The sequence below is a fragment of the Megalops cyprinoides genome, chromosome 1 (assembly GCF_013368585.1).
Source record: "Megalops cyprinoides isolate fMegCyp1 chromosome 1, fMegCyp1.pri, whole genome shotgun sequence".
NCBI lineage: Eukaryota > Metazoa > Chordata > Actinopteri > Elopiformes > Megalopidae > Megalops > Megalops cyprinoides.
The window spans coordinates 55,150,608-55,168,015 of NC_050583.1; the positions used below are offsets into that span (position 1 = coordinate 55,150,608).

The 17,408-nt window shown below is 40.2% G+C and overlaps 2 protein-coding genes across 7 annotated transcripts in view; both read left to right on the plus strand.

Moving 5' to 3' along the window:
* Positions 1 to 9,334, plus strand: part of exoc6 (exocyst complex component 6) — a 57,988-nt gene extending 48,654 nt beyond the window's left edge. For 4 of the 6 annotated variants that reach the window (XM_036520669.1, XM_036520712.1, XM_036520676.1 and 1 more), the window contains 3 exons: positions 6,416 to 6,528; positions 6,923 to 6,934; positions 7,621 to 9,334. In XM_036520669.1, coding sequence (XP_036376562.1) covers positions 6,416 to 6,528; positions 6,923 to 6,934; positions 7,621 to 7,753 — 258 coding nt within the window. In that variant the 3' untranslated portion in view covers positions 7,754 to 9,334. The remainder of the gene's footprint in view (positions 1 to 6,415; positions 6,529 to 6,922; positions 6,935 to 7,620) is intronic. The other 2 variants (XM_036520685.1, XM_036520703.1) reach the window with 1 other exon arrangement.
* A 2,257-nt stretch (positions 9,335 to 11,591) lies between these two features.
* LOC118791564 (cytochrome P450 26B1-like) lies at positions 11,592 to 16,125 on the plus strand. Its single transcript, XM_036549005.1, has 7 exons — positions 11,592 to 11,912; positions 12,238 to 12,462; positions 12,799 to 13,074; positions 13,405 to 13,557; positions 14,048 to 14,189; positions 14,379 to 14,515; positions 15,763 to 16,125. Exons 1-7 carry the CDS (start codon positions 11,709 to 11,711, stop codon positions 16,123 to 16,125), a joined length of 1,500 nt encoding a protein of 499 aa, XP_036404898.1. The 5' UTR covers positions 11,592 to 11,708.
* The last annotated feature ends 1,283 nt before the right edge of the window (positions 16,126 to 17,408 follow it).

The window sequence follows — 17,408 nt, forward strand, 5'->3', positions numbered from 1 at the left end:
CATGGACATTGTCTGAATCTGGCAGTTTGGTGCTTTGTGCTCTAGTTGTCTGCATAGGATATGCTCTCCTCTTACATAAACGCCCGAAAGAAGGTTACATCGAGATGAACAAACAGGTCTACTGAATAATTTGTCACAATGCAACATGTACGATCTGTTTGGTGTTTATAAAAGGAGTGTGTGGCACATCTTTTACGCTCAAAGGGAAATGAGCAACGGCGGGGGGGGGGAGAGAGCATTCTCAGGGGTCATGGCACAGTGCCTCCTTCCCAAATTTGATCCCGCTCAGGACGCGGGTGCCTGTTTGAGATAAGGAAGCGAGTCCGGCGCTCAGGCTCCACCTCCTCACCCCGGCGCTGCCCTGGGGGACGGGCCCCGCTCTGGTCACCCCGCCCTGCTGGAAGAGCCGATGACAGCTTGAGGCTCAAACAAGGGAAAGCCTCTGTAGAATCAAAGCAGGCACCCAAGGGACACGGGACTCGATGAGAGACTGTGCTTAACAGATGGATCAATGGAAACGGGCCTTCATTTCTTTCTCTTTTTTTTTTTTTTTTTTTAGTTTCTTTTAAAAGGAGCTGACCCAGGATTGAAAGATCACGATCTCTGCCAATCACCTGATCACTAATGGAAGCCAGTTTTCTCCAGAATGGCTCGCCATCCCCCGACACACACACACGCGCACACACAAACACACACACCTTTCTCCATCTCCATCTCCATTAGCAAGTGGATTGGGGTGTTCTCCTTTCGGTTTTATTTATAAATAATAATCCCATCCACAGTAAGGTCACAACTTCTGATAATTACCCTTTCAGCCTAGTTTCTGATAACCTGCAGATTTTCTGATGTTATTTATTTTTTTTTTTTTATCAGAAAGTTGCATCTTGGTTGGTTGTTCTGAAGCAAGGCACGTGTGCATCTTTAATATTTCGCAGCAAGACACACTGCTCTTTTTGTTTGCGATGTAATATTATAAACACCGTCTCCTTTAAAAGTTATCTGGCAAACTAGTTGGTTTCGCCTGGGTGTGCATTTCATCCAGATCATGACTTCGGTGACTGCTTTGGAGAAAGACCAACTTTCTCTTTCCTCTGCTGTGTCTCTTCAGTCGGCACCATGGTGATGTTGACTGAGAAACGGGAGATTCCTTGACTACAAAGGGTGTAGAGTAACCTGCACAGCGTCCCAGCAGCTTTGACTCACCCAGGTCAATGAGGATTACTGAAAGCTCGCTGAAAGAAACATGCTTTCTGCATATGTTGTATTGAAAAACATGATTAAACTGTCATTAGTCTTCAAGTTACATGCATTCAGGAATCTCCTGTTTAACTATACACAGAAGTAAATGTTTTACAAATATAATTGAATGAAGATTGAAAGTAGAATCTATTGAATGTTCTATGGAAAAAGTTAAGTAGCATTTGAAAAATTTGAAAACTGTTTTCAGTTGATTTGACCAGATACTTGAATCAATAAGATGTCCTTAAAAAGAAAATAGGTCAGCTTGGTAAGGCTTGAAACTTATGTTGCTTTTCTTAAATTTTGTGTTTTTCAGAGAACATCCATAGGTACTTTATCTGTTTTCATATAGTTTGGTCAGAGGGAAAACACAGTTTAACATGTGCGTTGTGTGCAATGTGAATTACCGATCTTGTCATTTTAGAAATAATACTCAATATGCAGAAATAAGAAAGTTATCAGACTTTGTTCTCGCTAGCCACAACCAGGTGTGGGTAGATCATGTCCTGACAGTCCAGGAGCCTTCACAAAGGTGATTTACCTTTTCATTGGATTTGTGCCTGGCCCTGCATCCCTTCCAGCAGCACCAGCCTGCATATACCACTATGACAGCGCGTAGCACTGGTGAATTTTGACATTGTGCACATGTGTGATGTAGTGCAATCGTTATACATGCTCACTGGAAATGAAACGTGGAAACCGAAGGAGACAAAAGGATGCTTAGTGCACGACTCACGCACTTAGACAACTTAAGGTTCCGTTGGAAACCATGAAAGCATTTCTTATTAGCTTGTGATGGTGGTTTTTGGCATGGATGCCTAGTGTAGTGAAGGTTGGGAGGACCTATTTAAATGTAAAATTTTGGCAAGGAGGCTACCCTTTAAGTAGAGAGACTAAAGTGGCCAAATGTGGGACTTTGTTTTCCAGTATTCCAGTATTGAATGAGTATTTTTACTCATTCAAGTGGAAGTGCCATTGGGGAGGTGGAGAATTTCATCTCTCGTGATTCCTTTACCTGCTGATGTGACTGGAAAATGGAGCACTACACCGGCTTTGACTTGAAAATATGGGACTTGAGAAGTGACACTTCAGTCATATAGTGCAGTTGTGGAAGCTAGAGAGCAGTCTTAGGTGGACTTGCTGCCTCTGCTGAACTGAACACTAAACTTGCCACTTGTGAGGGAATTGATGTAATCTTGTCTTGCACAGAGACCTCTTGAACTTTCCCAGTATCCATTACACAAAGTTACACAGAGACACGTTTTTATGGTTAATTTATATTATATGTATATATTATTTATATTATATTTAAAAAAAAAACAGAATTTCAACCTTGGAATTGTGAAATTCAGCCCTGAGTGTCTTCATGTAGAAGTGAAAGTTGAAGGCATGGCGAGTGTCATCATGAGCCATCTGTGGTCTGTATGGCAGCATAGTCACATTCATTCAAAATGTTTGTTTTGAAAACTTTTAGGAAGGGCAAATACCTCAACCTCATCCAGGGCCTCTGTGTATTTCATGATGTGGAAGTAAGTTTAAGCTCCCGTGACTAGACATTGTTTTCTTGCTTTCTGCCTTAGGTCACTTGTAATTTACTATGTTGTTCCTGCAGAGTTTGAATCTCATTGTGGGAAATAACTTGCATAATTTTCTGTCGTTTTTAACCTAGGCTTCTGCTATTGTAGAAGGAAATACAGTCAGTTTTTATGGCGAAACCCCACATACCTAAACCAATGTAGCTTGTGAGATTTATGTGTTTGCGGGCTGTTCATAGAACTATACCAGATAACACCTCTGTTTACCATACGAAGATAATCCAATTTTCTAAAGATCTAGTCAAGTGATCATGTCTCCATCCTAGAAGAAACAAACAAACTGAAAATTGTGCTGAACACAAAATTTCCTCAAGCACCAGCTGAGTGTGAGACTCGCCAACAGCCAGTGTCTAAACTTAGATAACTTAAAGTGCAAAGACCTAGCAATAAAGAACAGCGGGAGTTTCACCAGCTCCCACTTGGCGTTTCTCATGGCATAATGGATAAGGGAGTGAGCAGCAATGCTCCTTGCTGCAGTCTGTGCATACTTATCTCAGCTCACAGCTGTTTCCAGACCTGTTTGCAGAAAAAGGCAGGCCTGACGCACAGCTGGCAAGGGGGACAGGAGGCAGAAGTATCTCACTTCAAAGCAGGAGTGTGAACAGAAGACCTCAGGTATTAGAAGCAGTACTCTGACTCACCACGGGGCATGACAGGCTGAGTTTTAAGCAAGTATGCTGCCCCGCGGTAGAATGCAATTTAGAGAGGATTAGTCTCAACCCAAATAACTCCCGGCAAAGCTGGTAAGTGTTTACCCACTGCATATTCCAGAGAAACCCATTTGTATGTTCAGCTAGCTCAGCTGTGAAGCAGCCCCTACGGTGGGTTGATCTGAGGGGACTAACTGCAGAAACCCGTTCAGCTGGAGATGCACTGGTCATTCGTATGCAGAGAATGACATTTGCGCAAATAAGGGAAGTATAGTCACATTCCTTTAAAGCTGTTGGTGTCTTCTGAACCACCCTTGCTGTTACCATGTGTTTTTTCCCTCTTGCACGATTGCCCAGCTTGGGGCAACTCCCATGCTATTGTTCAGTGATTTCTACAATATCAAGTTGGGAATCCATCAGTAGTCTCATAGACCAGCCCATGGATCAGAAGTCAAGTAGAGAGTAGGGCTGGGCAATATACCGAATAGCTATTTTTAGCGTAGTAACAGCTATCCCCGTTATGTGCCGTTAGGTTTCTTCCTGTATTTTTTCTCCCTGTAGTCATACCTGATGCGGGAGCACACCTCCAGTTTTCTGAGGCCATGTGAAATGCTTCCGGGGGAAAAAAACGCCACTCATATCTATTCAATGTTGATATCACAGCAACAGCACTGTGCTGCTTCCATGTGGTATATAGATGTGTTTTAACCAACATGCAGATACAAGTGATATTTTTCTGCCCCGGAAGCATTTCACCGAACTTTGGAGGTGTGCTCCTGCATCAGGTATCACTAAAGGGAAAAAAATAAGGGAAGAAACCTAGCGCCACATACCGGGGATAGCTGTTATTGAGCTAAAGATAACTATTTGATATATCGCAACATCTGTATCGCCCAGCCCTAATAGAGAGTGCTGCCTTATGCCTCTTGATCAGAACAGTCCTGCTAACCCAGTTTGGAGTGGGTCTGAGAGTTTGCCTACAAGGCTACTGAATGACATCTCCCCCTACTATGGCAGGAACTATAAAAAGTGACTGGATAGTACTCTTACCAAAGCAGTTACAAGCTGTATGGTGGCAGCAGGGCAGAGCAGAAGAAGCCATTGAATTCAGTGGAATGCAGCTGTAATTTTTTCAAAGCCCCCCAAAATTGCCCATTGATGTGGAAGGAAAACTAAGTTTGAGAAGCGGGTGTATGTCTTCCTGTGGCACTGCTATGTAGTGTACACATGTATGTATATATATAACTATTATGTAATATTACATACTACTGTGCAATAATGTAGTACTATGTAATAATAATATTACATAGTACTATAATAATACCATGTAAGATTTGAATAAACTCCCTTTGTCATTGGCTCAGATACTGTACTGTCAGCCAGCCTGCCTTGTTTAAATGGATCTTGTATGCAGAGAGCTTGTACCATTTCCTTCCCCCTCCTTAGTAATAATGGCTGAGATAAGAAGGAGGCTTCACCCAGCAGGAACGGCTGATAAACAGCCGGCCTATCAGGACCTGGTAACAGGTGTGATAGGGACATTAGCTGGAATCCCGCCCTTTTAAAAATCATAAGCCTCTTAGCGGCGCCCCCCTATCGACTTTTATATCGATTTACATTGACAGATGAGAGCTGGTGAGCTTGTTTATTGCTTCACAGCTCATAGGCCACAGGAGCGCTGCCCAGTTTGGCCTCCAACTGAAAGGGAATTTAAAAAGGGAACTGGCAGGCCCAGGGCGAAAGGCACAGGGGTGTGAGGGCTTCCATTCACAGTGCCAGGGACGCCACTCAGCACACTGGTGTGACTTCTGGCTGCTGCTTTGGGCTTGGCTAATCTCCTCTGTTGGGTTATCCAGGGGTCAGGTGGGGATTTCAGTCCTTCACTCTTCAGTGGATCAGCCTCCTATGTGTTTTAATAATGACCCCCTCACCCCTTGTTAATTACGCCTGCTGACTCTGAGAAAACACCATTTATCTGTCCGAACAGACCAGAGATACAAGTGAGCTGACAGACTTGCCACCTATTTTAAGTTTTTTGGAGAAAGGTGTTCACACTTTAAAGAGAATTTTGTGGGCCCACTACCCTTTTCTGACTGGAGTTAACTACAATCAGTGAACACAGTTTAGGCTGACATGATTTTATTGCTAACCAAAATTTCCAAGTGAAATTTTTTAATTTTTGTTTTAATTGTTTGCATAAAGCAAAGATGTTCAGTCTGTTGCCGGTCATATTTTGCCTTTATCTAAAGACCGTAGTTTTAGATGGAGCTGCTGTTGGTAAGCCTGTCATTGTTTGACAGAAGTGGGTCTGGGCTCTGGTCTTCTGCTGCCAGCCGCTAAGTTAGTTGTATTGTGGAATAACCCAGTGCTGACAGGAAAACAGCTTTTCTCAGAGTGTTGTAGATGAATGTGTCACAGCAGATGTTGGTCCAGCATCATTAAGTTGATGTTAGTGGTTGATCTACACATCAGTAAATTGATCTCAAACAAGGGGGAAATAAAAGAGAGCTTTGAGGTCACAGCATCACTCACTGCTTCTCCATGACACTACATACATGTTTTTAATTGTTATAATAGTATATAAACAATAAAAAATTATGCAGTATACTGTATTAGATAACATTATTACATGACTGTGTATTAGTGCATTACAGTAAATTGTGAATAACATTTTTTCCTAAAAGAAAACTCAAGGATTTCCTTTTTTCTGAAAAACATCAGTTTGAACGTTTTTGTGAACATTCTGAACACCCAGGGTCCTCTCTTGTTCGTGATGAGTGTGTGAGCCTTGTTCACTCAAGAAAAAAAAAAACAGCTTTTGATTTGTTTTGTCTGAGTTCTTAATGCTGATGTCCTTGTCAGTTGTTTTAAATGTTGAAAGCACTGTAAGCTGTTAGCACGCTGACTGAAAACTCCTTTTCTGTGACAAAGCTCCTGGACTTGTTCATGGTGTGGGACTGGTCCACCTACTTGGCGGACTACGGACAGCCCACCTCTAAGTACCTGCGGGTCAACCCCTCCACTGCACTGGCACTTCTGGAGAAGTGAGTGTCCCAGCAGTTTTTTTTTTTTTTTACCTTGCATGAGAATATCAATTCAATGTTTAATAAATACTATAATGCCCCTCTATGATTTACTGTTGTCACTTTCCAAATACATATGGTGAATGTACCATAGGCGTCTGGTCTGCTTAGTCTTTTTATGAACGTTTTTGGGGTCTCTTCCAGGGATTTAACTAAAAGTTCATGTTGGCACCTGGTAAAGAAATGGTGATTGGGACATTTAACTGTAAACACTGGCTGTGGTCACGAGCTAAATCCATTAGCACAGAGATGGACAGGAATTTTATTGCTGGTCTCGTATCTGTCGTATACAGTTTTGGTATACTAAACATTCAGTCTTTCACCTCTTTTTTGTCTGTTAACGCATGCTTTGCAGAGTCTACAGGGGGTATGTATTTATTTTCAATATGAAGTGGTTTGCATTGTGTGTTTTGCCAAATCGTGCTGGGTCAGTGCTCTGTTCTCTGTGGTAGGCTTCACATTAATGACTCATTGAATGAGTGGAGGAGTAAACGTCAACCATTTTCATTTGTATACATTTGCTGACAGCTAATCAGAAACTTGACGATTGTTAGTAGTTAAATGCTATTCTCAGTCTTTTTTCCTTCAATAACATCTAACTCATTTTAAAAGGAGTGAACTTTTGAAACTTGCTGTAAGAGTGACAATTCATGAAGCATACCGATATTGGTGAATGTCAGACTGTGTTTGTAAATAAATATCTATAAACTATCACAGTGCAACTGTAATATTCAAGTAATTTATTTGCATTAGTTGACTGTAAATATTGAGTGTATATACAAGAAATCAAGACTTTTGGTTTTGAATTGTGTTTTGAACAGCAAATGTGTCATTAATTACAATATAGAAAGGAGAGATGCATCCATCCTCAAGCAGTTCAGCCAGCTTTTCTCTTTCATGCTGCCAAAGACATTAAGTTCAGCATGATTTGTTTAATACCGAGCATGTACTTCATTTACCATCAGACTAAATCACACAAGTGGCAGATGCAGGGCTCTTTGAGTGCAAGGGCTGAAGAAATAACTCATTGAGTGTTTCTGCTCCCTCCCGCAGAATGAAGGACACCAGTAAAAAGAACAACATTTTCTCCCAGTTCAGAAAGAACGACCGTGACAAACAGAAGCTGATGGAGACGGTGGTGAAGCAGCTGAGAAGCTTAGTGAACGGAATGTCACAGCACTCTTAAACTCCCCACCCGTAATGTCCGCACCTCCTAATCTCCAGCATTTCAACTTAGAGAGATGAAGTTAACGTTTAATTTATACAAGACTGGATATATCTTGTAAATAAGAAAAAATGAAGAACGGTTTACCGAATACCGAAACCAATAAGCAGTAAAATGTTGTTTTTTTAATGTATTTTTAATGGCTGAGAAATATGTTTTGTAAATTGTGAATGTGCAATGATTGTATCACCACATAAGAGGGTGCCCTGAATCAGTGGGAATGTATCGCTATGAAGACAGACTGGATCATGAAGTCCTTAAAATGAGACTGATGTTCAAAGAGCTCTTTGAAATACTCCACAATGCAACATAGAATGGAGTTTTTACTGTAAATACTTTTGGGCGTATTTAACAGTACAGTGTATCACGCTTCTCGCTAAAACTGGTTTGAAACAAAGGTGACTTTTGATTACTGAACAAAACCTTGCATGATTCTGTTGCATATTTTAAAGGAGATAAGGGTTAGAAGGCCTGCGGTTAATTTATATTACTACTTTTACGCATACTTTTTCTCTTTACAAGGAAAAATATGTATTTTAAGAAGTGGAATTTGTGTTTGAAGTGATTTACAGAACAATTACTTGCATCCAAAACACTACTCAGATTTTTTTTTTCCTCAGGGTGAAATGTCAGCTTTTTTGGTTATGATGCTTTAGAACTCCATGCTAAGATGTTAAATAAAGAGCAATAATTGGTAAATTTGAAGCCTCTTATAAGCAGAAATGCTTACAGGATGAAGAGTTGGGAAAAACGTTTTATAATCAGATTATGGATCTTGGTCTGTACTACTTTAATAGGCGTTTTGCACTGAAAAAAATATTTAAGTTTGGCTTTTTTTTCTTCAAATAGAAGATGTAATTGAGCATTACATTGTACATAAAGCACATTTTGTTTAAAAAACAATGCAGTGCAATAGAAATCGTAACATTTCTGTTGCTCCAAATAAAGGAGGGGGTGCTTGTAAATGTATCTCCTCAATCCTAAAATGTAATTTGCCTTTGTAATTGTATTTGAGTTTATTGAAAGCAGTTCATCTGCTGTGGGGAAAAATGTTCCAGTATTTTTTTTGACTTTCATGATTGAAGCGTATAACATTCCAGTGTGAAGTAGAGAACCTTTTCAAATGTAAGAATGCTCCTCAAGATTTCAACTGGCAGTTGCGTCTTAACATCACTTCTGCCATGGCTCCTATGTGACTGAGGCATTTTCTTCATTTCCCTTGTTTTTAATCTGTGTACTACCATGAAGTGAGTTCAGTATAACACCCACTATCTACTGTGATGATGCAATGCCATTGGGGTGGACTGAGCACTTGAATGACACAGAAAAACATCCAGTTATGAACCTCGCGGTGTACAGACTTACAGAAGAGTGTAAATGATATACTGTTGACTGCGCATCTCAAATTGTATGCATATTGCTTTCTTTTTAAAATTGGCCATAAATATACACATCATGTTTGCTTTACCTGGATGTGACATTTTGTCATTTAGATGTAAGCAAAATTCAGTGTATATAATTGAAATAAATATTGATACTGCTTATGCACAGCATTTTTTATGTATGGGATCCTCTTGTTCGTAGGAGCAGTGGGCACGTCTTTTAATACACAGATAAATTACTGTTCCTTTGTATTTTTACGTTTTGATGTATGATCAGATGTTGCGATAATCTCCAAAATCAGGCTAAATGTCTAAAAATGGGGACGCCATCTTACATTCGTTACATGTTTGCATTGGGAGATTCTTCAAAATATTTCTCTAGATTTGCCTTTCAATAGGCTGATGTAATAATTACCAAAAATACCAGGTGAACGTGTGGTCGTGCGTTCGCTGTCAACTTTAGGCATAATGACAGCGGTTTAAGGAAGAATCTGATTCAACATTGTCCTGCAAACTGCTGGATGTTTCTTGATGAGATTTTTCAGACTTGAAATTCGTCTCTAGGACAAAACCAATTTACTTACACAATCAGTATTTTTAACAGTATTGCTGAAATGAGAACGTGGACCACAAAAGGTACCCGACACGTGATTTAAAAATGTTAAACGAGAAAGAGTTTCATACCATGGTGAATTTGTTCACGCTCTGAAACGAGAAAAATAGGTTAAGCAAAAAATATAAACTGACATTGACAGATTTAGTCACGACAGATTCAAACTGATTTCGTTGCAGGTGTGTGCATAACAGCCATCACCGCTCTTTCCCAATAAAAAGAAATAGTTATTGAAATAGAGATGACCACGATGCATCAAGCCTCCAGAGGTTCTTTGTACTCAAGCCATCCTAGTCTGGCATCAAAGCAAACTGCAACAGGTGTGTTATAGTCTCCCTAAATGGTATAATATATACCACACTTGGCCCAGCTCGGCAGTCAGGCACTAGGCTTCTCCGACGGACATTCAGTAAGAAATTAAGCACTCGCCAACATGTGGGTTCACTCAACCCGCTGAGGTTCATTCTAAACATTTGTGCTGTGAATGAATAAGGTAGTTCATCCTTCAAATTTAACCTTAAAGTGTTTTATGAAAATGCAAAAAATACAGAACGTGTAGTGTCATATGGTAGGCTATACAATTCTACATTCTACACACAAATTATGTCATTTCAGTTTTGTACGTTCACCTTCATATACTTGATATATGCCGTTTGCCGTATATATGCGGTCATTTTGTAATTAAACCTAGTTAACGCGGAAGGAATATAAACAATTTTTGGTTCCTGTTATAATTGTTATTACCATTATAACGAAATTGTTAAAGATGAAAACTCGTGAATTTTCATAACCGGTCATGAGTAGATGAAAATTTCATGAATGAGACAGCGCTGGAAATACATGACTGCGCCGAGCATGGAGTGCGTGAAAGGCAGTCATTCAAACTGAAGGTTTTCCGCGATTGGTTACCTGTTTCCTCAATGAATGCCATTCGACCCTCACAGTGTTACACTGAACTCTCTCCCGCGTTCTCGGTCTCCCTGTGTGGCTATATGTTCACAAACTTGGCGTGTATCAGCTACATAAATATTCAAAGCGCAATACGTCATCTGCGAAGGTGGATCATATAGTGTGCCAATATCTATAAAGCGCGGTGCGCACAGAAAACATTAACGAAACATATTTTGGAAAGAGACTCGGAGGAGTTCACACGATCAGCGATGCGGTTCAACATTGAAGACGGTGAGTTACATCTTGTAATCACTCTAACAGAATTAAGTGCGGGTATTTGTATATTAATTTCTCAAGGCATATATTATGTTTGTCTGACAGTGAAATCTAACTCTGACTTAAAAAAGAAAAATAGGAGCCAGCCAACCAGAAAGAGCGTTCGTACATTAACCTGTGTCTGTGCAATCACTGGCCATCTGGATTTACATCAATTCCCTGACATGACTTGGTTTATCAGAATGCGCTAAGAAAGTGGGGTGCTTTGGGATGCTGAGCCCTATTGTGTGCCATATAAACGTGCTTGCACTTGAAACATGTTAAACCATTTACGACCGTCTCTGCACATTTATGCAGAAGTTAACGGAGGAGTATTGATCTTGAGAGGAAAAAATGTATTCCATTAGATTGCTCTTTCATATTTACTGTCTATCTTCGCTGTAATGAAATGTGGTTCACGTGCACATTACAATAGTTTTTCACTTCACTTTTGTTTAATTACTTTTCATTTTTTGTAAACCAAACAATTTTTGACTGTGTACTTACTCCCCCCCCCAATCAATTTCATTTCTAGACCGCTGAAAGGACAAGACAGTGGCGTAGAACGTGATCCAAAAAGTGGCCACAAATGCATCTTCAGAAACATTGAGCCTCGACACTTAGGCGCTCTCTGAATCGCTTTTGTTGCTGGATCATACACGGAAAGAAGAAGAATACGCGTTTGAACTTTTGCCACCCTCGTCTTTTTTTGGAGATGTTCCTGCTCGAGCTCAATCATTTCTCAGCGCTAGCCACCGCGATCACATCTGTATCATCTGTCCTGCTGCTTCTCGCCGTCTCCCGACAACTATGGGCCCTCCGGTGGTCCATCACGCGGGATAGAGACAGCAAGCTGCCTCTTCCGAAGGGGTCCATGGGGTGGCCACTCGTAGGCGAAACTTTCCACTGGCTTTTTCAGGTAAATGTAACACAGCACTGTAATTTTTCCACAGCTTATATTTCATGCTGGATACAAACTGGTCTTCCTATAATAGTATTTGAACGCGTCATTTTAGCTGGATTTCAGTTGTTTGCTTGGGCTTGCTGAATGTACAGAAATTAATTGTAATAATAATTGTTGCAAATACAGAAGTGGGTTTTTTACCTGCTGCTCGTACACAGCGTGTCCTCCAGAGGCGAATATTTTTACTTACCTAGATGTGGTTAAAGTAGGGCGTTGACATGAGACATTTGCCAAAACGAGAGTGTAACATTTCTTTAATCACTGTGTATTTTTATGACAGGGGCCAAGCTTTCATATCTCCAGGAGGGAAAAATACGGAAACGTATTTAAAACCCACCTTTTGGGGAAACCGGTTATCCGCGTGACAGGAGCGGAAAATATCCGTAAAATTCTGCTTGGGGAGCACAGCTTGGTGTGCACCCAGTGGCCTCAGAGCACGCGGATCATCCTGGGCCCCAATACGCTGGTGAACTCCATTGGAGACCTTCACAAACAGAAAAGAAAAGTAAGGGTGTATCTTCAATGTTACAAACTGATTTTTTTAAAAGCGCGTAGAAATTTATTCTGTGTGTATTCTTATCTGTTCAATGCAGACTTCAGTCTGTTCACCTTATGATAATTACAGGACACAGTAAATGCCATTCCTAAATCTTCATGATGCGGTAGCACCTGCATATATTACCAACGTGACTATGTAGATATGTAACAGTATGAACTGTCTGAATTTGAAAAGAGGGGGTCATGACTAACGGCTTAAGCTTCTCAATTATACATGAGTAATACTTGGAACTGATTTTCTCATGCCACCTGCTAATTTTTTTATTGTTGCATTCCTGTTAAGATCCTGTCTAAAGTGTTCAGCCGCGGGGCACTGGAGACGTACATCCCCCGGCTGCAAGACGTGGTGAAGTCGGAAATTGCTAAGTGGTGTTCAGAGCCCGGCTCCGTGAACGTGTACGTCGCAGCCAAAGCACTCACTTTTCGGGTTGCTGTCCGGGTGCTCTTGGGTCTGACCATGAAAGACTCCGACATAGAGTACCTCTCCAAAATATTCGAGCAGCTTATTAACAACCTCTTCTCACTCCCGATTGATGTGTCATTCAGTGGCCTCCGTAAGGTGAGAATAATTATCATAACTGTCATTATTATAATTACAATATAGCATTGAACTCGCAGTCGTTCTGTAATAGCCTACATACCGTTTATTTACACACTGTTACTTGTTTTGAAAGTAACTGAGTTTACAAAAAAATGGTATGAGAGTAGATACAACACCATGGGCAGTAAGTAAGAGTACATTACACTTGGTATTGCAACAACATTTTATTCGTGCAATTACCATCAGCTGCAAATCAGATTAACCATCTTCACGTTGTTGAAGGATTATGTTGAATAAAATGTTTTATTTCACTGATTTTAGTTATGAATATTTTCGTTTTAACCATAGGGTATACAAGCTCGTGAAATACTTCACACGTTTATGGAGAAAATAATCGAAGAGAAATTACAGGACCAACGGTCGGATGGGCAGGATGCGTTTGACTACATCCTGAGCAGTGCCAAGGAAAGCGGCCATACCTTAAGTACGCAAGAACTAAAGGTAAAAGTTGGTTTAGAATCATCTCTCAGAACATCTGTGAATCGTCTCATCTTTGCCCGTGATTCCGGCAACCATCGCAGTATCCCACAATCAAATCTCATGTAAACTGATTTTACACATGTGAATTTTATCTGAGGGGTGTACATCGAGGGTAATTAAATAGGAGCCACTGATAATCGATAATCTTCTTTTTATATTTAAATATGAAGAAGTTTTTTGTATCATATACATTGCAATTATCTAGGAGAGTATTAATATTAATGACGACTAAAACTAGGAGTTATAAGTAGAATTACCCGACGCCATCGTAGTGTTCAAAGTACTTTTCTCTTTCTAAAATAAAGCCGCGATAAAAAAATAATAATAATAATTTAAAAAAAAATAGGCGTTGGTTGAAGAGGTCCTGAACCTCCCATCTTTAACAGATATTCTTATAACCGGATTAGAGGATTTAGGTGGAAAGCTCATTGTGTTGCCTCATGGATTCTAGGAAGCTGCTGTGGAGCTAATCTTCGCTGCGCACTCAACTACAGCCAGCGCCTCGACCTCTCTCATCCTCCAGCTGCTGAAGCATCCCTCTGTGGTCGAGAAAGCCCGGCTGGAGCTGGAAGCACATGGACTAAGGAGTGGTTCTAATTACGCCCGCCGCTCGCTTTTAAAAGATCGGAACGCGGATGAACAGACCGTTCCATCGCCGGACGAAGCGACGGGAAAAGGCGGGAACGACAGCCTTTGCCTTGGAACAGAGACCACTTTTTCGGTTTACAGCACTAGGACCGATCACTGTGATTCCGCTGTACTTCCCAGTGAACAATGTTTAAGCCTCAGTGTGCCTTATCTGAGTTTGGAGAAACTGAGCCAGCTGCGTTACCTAGACTGCATCGTCAAGGAGGTACTCAGATTTCTCCCTCCTGTGTCTGGGGGGTATAGGACGGCGCTTCAAACCTTCGAATTAGACGTAAGTATGGCCACACAGTGTGCTGCGTCTTTACGCACGATCAGCGTACGCTTCATGGCTACAGACTAGAGCCTAGTTCACTCTATATTATCAGACCTGTGGTCATTCATTCATCAGTCGTGTGGCATACAATACACCATCCTTGTGTACTCCTCTTCAAGGTATTTGATGGACAATCAAGATTTGAAATTGATGACGTTAGAACCACCATGTTACTCCTAAATTTGCAATATGACCTTAGTCTTAAACCAGCGTGTATTTGAATTCTATGCACCAATGCATCTCTGTAGAAAATGGACATACACACATTCATTTTGTTATCAAGTGATCAACCAAGGTCAATCACAGGTCATGCAATATGACCACTACGAAAACAGTGGATCGATACAATTTAACCCACTACAATGGTAACTTTGTTTCTTTTTTTATCAATAGCCAACAAACAGCAAGTTGTAGACTTGATGCATCAGTCGATTTTCAGACAGTCCATATTACAGTCCATGTATATAATTATAATATACACAATTTTATATAAATATATATACACACACACACAATCCAGTTTATTTATGATTTCTTAAATCTGCCATCCAGAAATGTAATCTTAAAAGTCTGTATACACTGTGGGGATTGCTGTCAGATCACCTTTAGTGTTTTGCTAGATCTTTCATTAATAATTAATATCTCAAGTTTCAAAGTTATGCCTGTTTGGCCTGTTACTGTGAAGCATGCGTTGTCATATGAACTCAAAACAATACATTTTTTTTTTTTTATCAAACCGGCTAAAATGATTGAAATTCCCATTGTGTGACTGCAACTTTTGGGTAGGAGGTAATTTTACTTTGTATGTGTGAAGCAGGAGTGAGGGGCATTTAACCTCAATATCGCCCCCTGTTGAGGACAGCAATTTTCTTTATGTGGCTTGGACTTGATCATACAGGCTAAATTTAGCAATGACCTTATTACAGATCATTATTTCTCTTTACCACTCCAATAAAACTCTCAGACCTCAATTTGGTTTGTATTCCAGTACAAGAAAATAAGATGTATTCTCACTTCATTGTGGTTATAAGAAAACCTATTCCAGAAGTACCTGAATGGTGAAAATAGAATACAGTGATAATCATCATAACCATTATCATCATTGTTATTATTACTTATTGATATATTGATATTAGTTGGTCTATTATTAAACATAGTCAAATAGCGTACATGGCAATGCTAATTTTTTTATCACTAATTTTAAGGGCTACCAGATTCCAAAAGGATGGAGTGTAATGTACAGCATCCGGGATACCCACGAGACAGCTGCTGTTTATCAGAGCCCGGAGCTATTCGACCCAGAGCGCTTTGGAACCGAGAGGGACGAGAGCAGGACGGGACGCTTTAATTTTGTCCCATTTGGCGGCGGCATACGCAGCTGCATTGGAAGGGAACTGGCACAGATCATACTAAAAACCCTGGCTGTCGAATTGCTCAGCACTACAGAATGGAGTCTGGCGACACAAACCTTCCCCAAGATGCAAACTGTGCCGATTGTCCACCCAGTTAACGGACTGCACGTTTACTTCAACTACACAAACTCCGGAAAGAAGCAAGTCCAGAGTTAGTCTGAGTGAATGCGGCTCTGTCCACATACACTTCAAGATGCGATCTTCAGTGACTCTTAATGGACCTCTTAAGTTATATTTACCTGTGTACAAATAATGTGTAATGCACTTAGTGTTTTAAACATTCCAGGGTCAAGTGAGTTTAGAGAAATACAAGGTGAACCAATGAGCTCATGCTACAATGGATTGGTCATGAGCACATTGAAAGTAAGTATGTTGATGGCTTATGCAGTTTCATCCCCTAAATGCATATTCAGTAGGAAAAAAATGGTTTGTGTACCACTGCGGCCTAACCATTTCAGCGCATAATCATGAAAATCAGTAGATCTACTGATTGGGTCACATTCAGAAAAGAAGATCTTATGAAAGAAGAATTTTTGTGTGCCTTAAATCCTTATTATACTTTTTTCTTCTGTTTTTGAGTGTGACCCAGTCATTAGTTCTGTTCAGTAGGAAGGCACACCATCCTCACCATCTCCAGTGACACACGACCAGTGAAAGACAAAAGTCTCAGGTCATCAGAAAGGAAGCTGGACTTGCATTGATCACAGCTGTAAGTTTTCTTTGAACATTAACACCAGCTGACTGGGTTTGTTGGCTGAAACTGGGTAGGATTCACATCACAAGTCAGAGTTTGACTGATGGTCGCACTTAACACACTTTGATCACTATTTTCTCTCTAAAGCTTTGTAAATATGTATGGATTAATAATAAAATGTGTCTGCCTCTGTAATTTGTATAGTACATGTAAAACAAGGTCATAATTTTTGTAAAGATGAAGTAGCATTGCATATAGCCTAAGACATTTTCATAGCAAATCCTAAAAGAAATGTTTTCTTGTATTTTGTCATATCTATGTGTAATGTCAATTAAGCAGTTTCCACTATAAAAGAACAGAACACTCCTGATAAATGATTACCTTCTTTGGAACAAGATAATACAAACAATATAATAAAATATAATATCTCGGAGAAACACTCAATCAAAGCCCATGGCACTTTGGACTTCTATTTCCATAAAAATGCTCAGGCAGTGGCTTTTTTGTTAGCTTACCTTTCATTATTAGCCTAGCTGAAACTGATAAAAACTGTAAAGTAATACAAAGTACCATAGCCTACAAGTTATTACAGAAAGCTACAATACAAACAGCTATCTTTTTGTTTGTATTGAATCATCCCCTGATATAGCAACAGAAAACCCACTTAGACACATGTGACCCATCATTAATAACAAAATAATTTTGAGATGCACTGGCAATGAATGTCAAATGTGAAGCATCATGT

What these genes read in the sequence shown, in the direction of transcription:
- LOC118791564 (XM_036549005.1), top strand. Translation starts at nt 11,709, where the DNA reads ATGTTCCTGCTCGAGCTCAATCATTTCTCAGCGCTAGCCACCGCGATC. An exon ending in TTCACAAACAGAAAAGAAAA is followed by an intron (nt 12,463 to 12,798) that starts GTAAGGGTGTAT and finishes ATTCCTGTTAAG; the next exon opens with ATCCTGTCTAAAGTGTTCAG. An exon ending in CATTCAGTGGCCTCCGTAAG is followed by an intron (nt 13,075 to 13,404) that starts GTGAGAATAATT and finishes TTTTAACCATAG; the next exon opens with GGTATACAAGCTCGTGAAAT.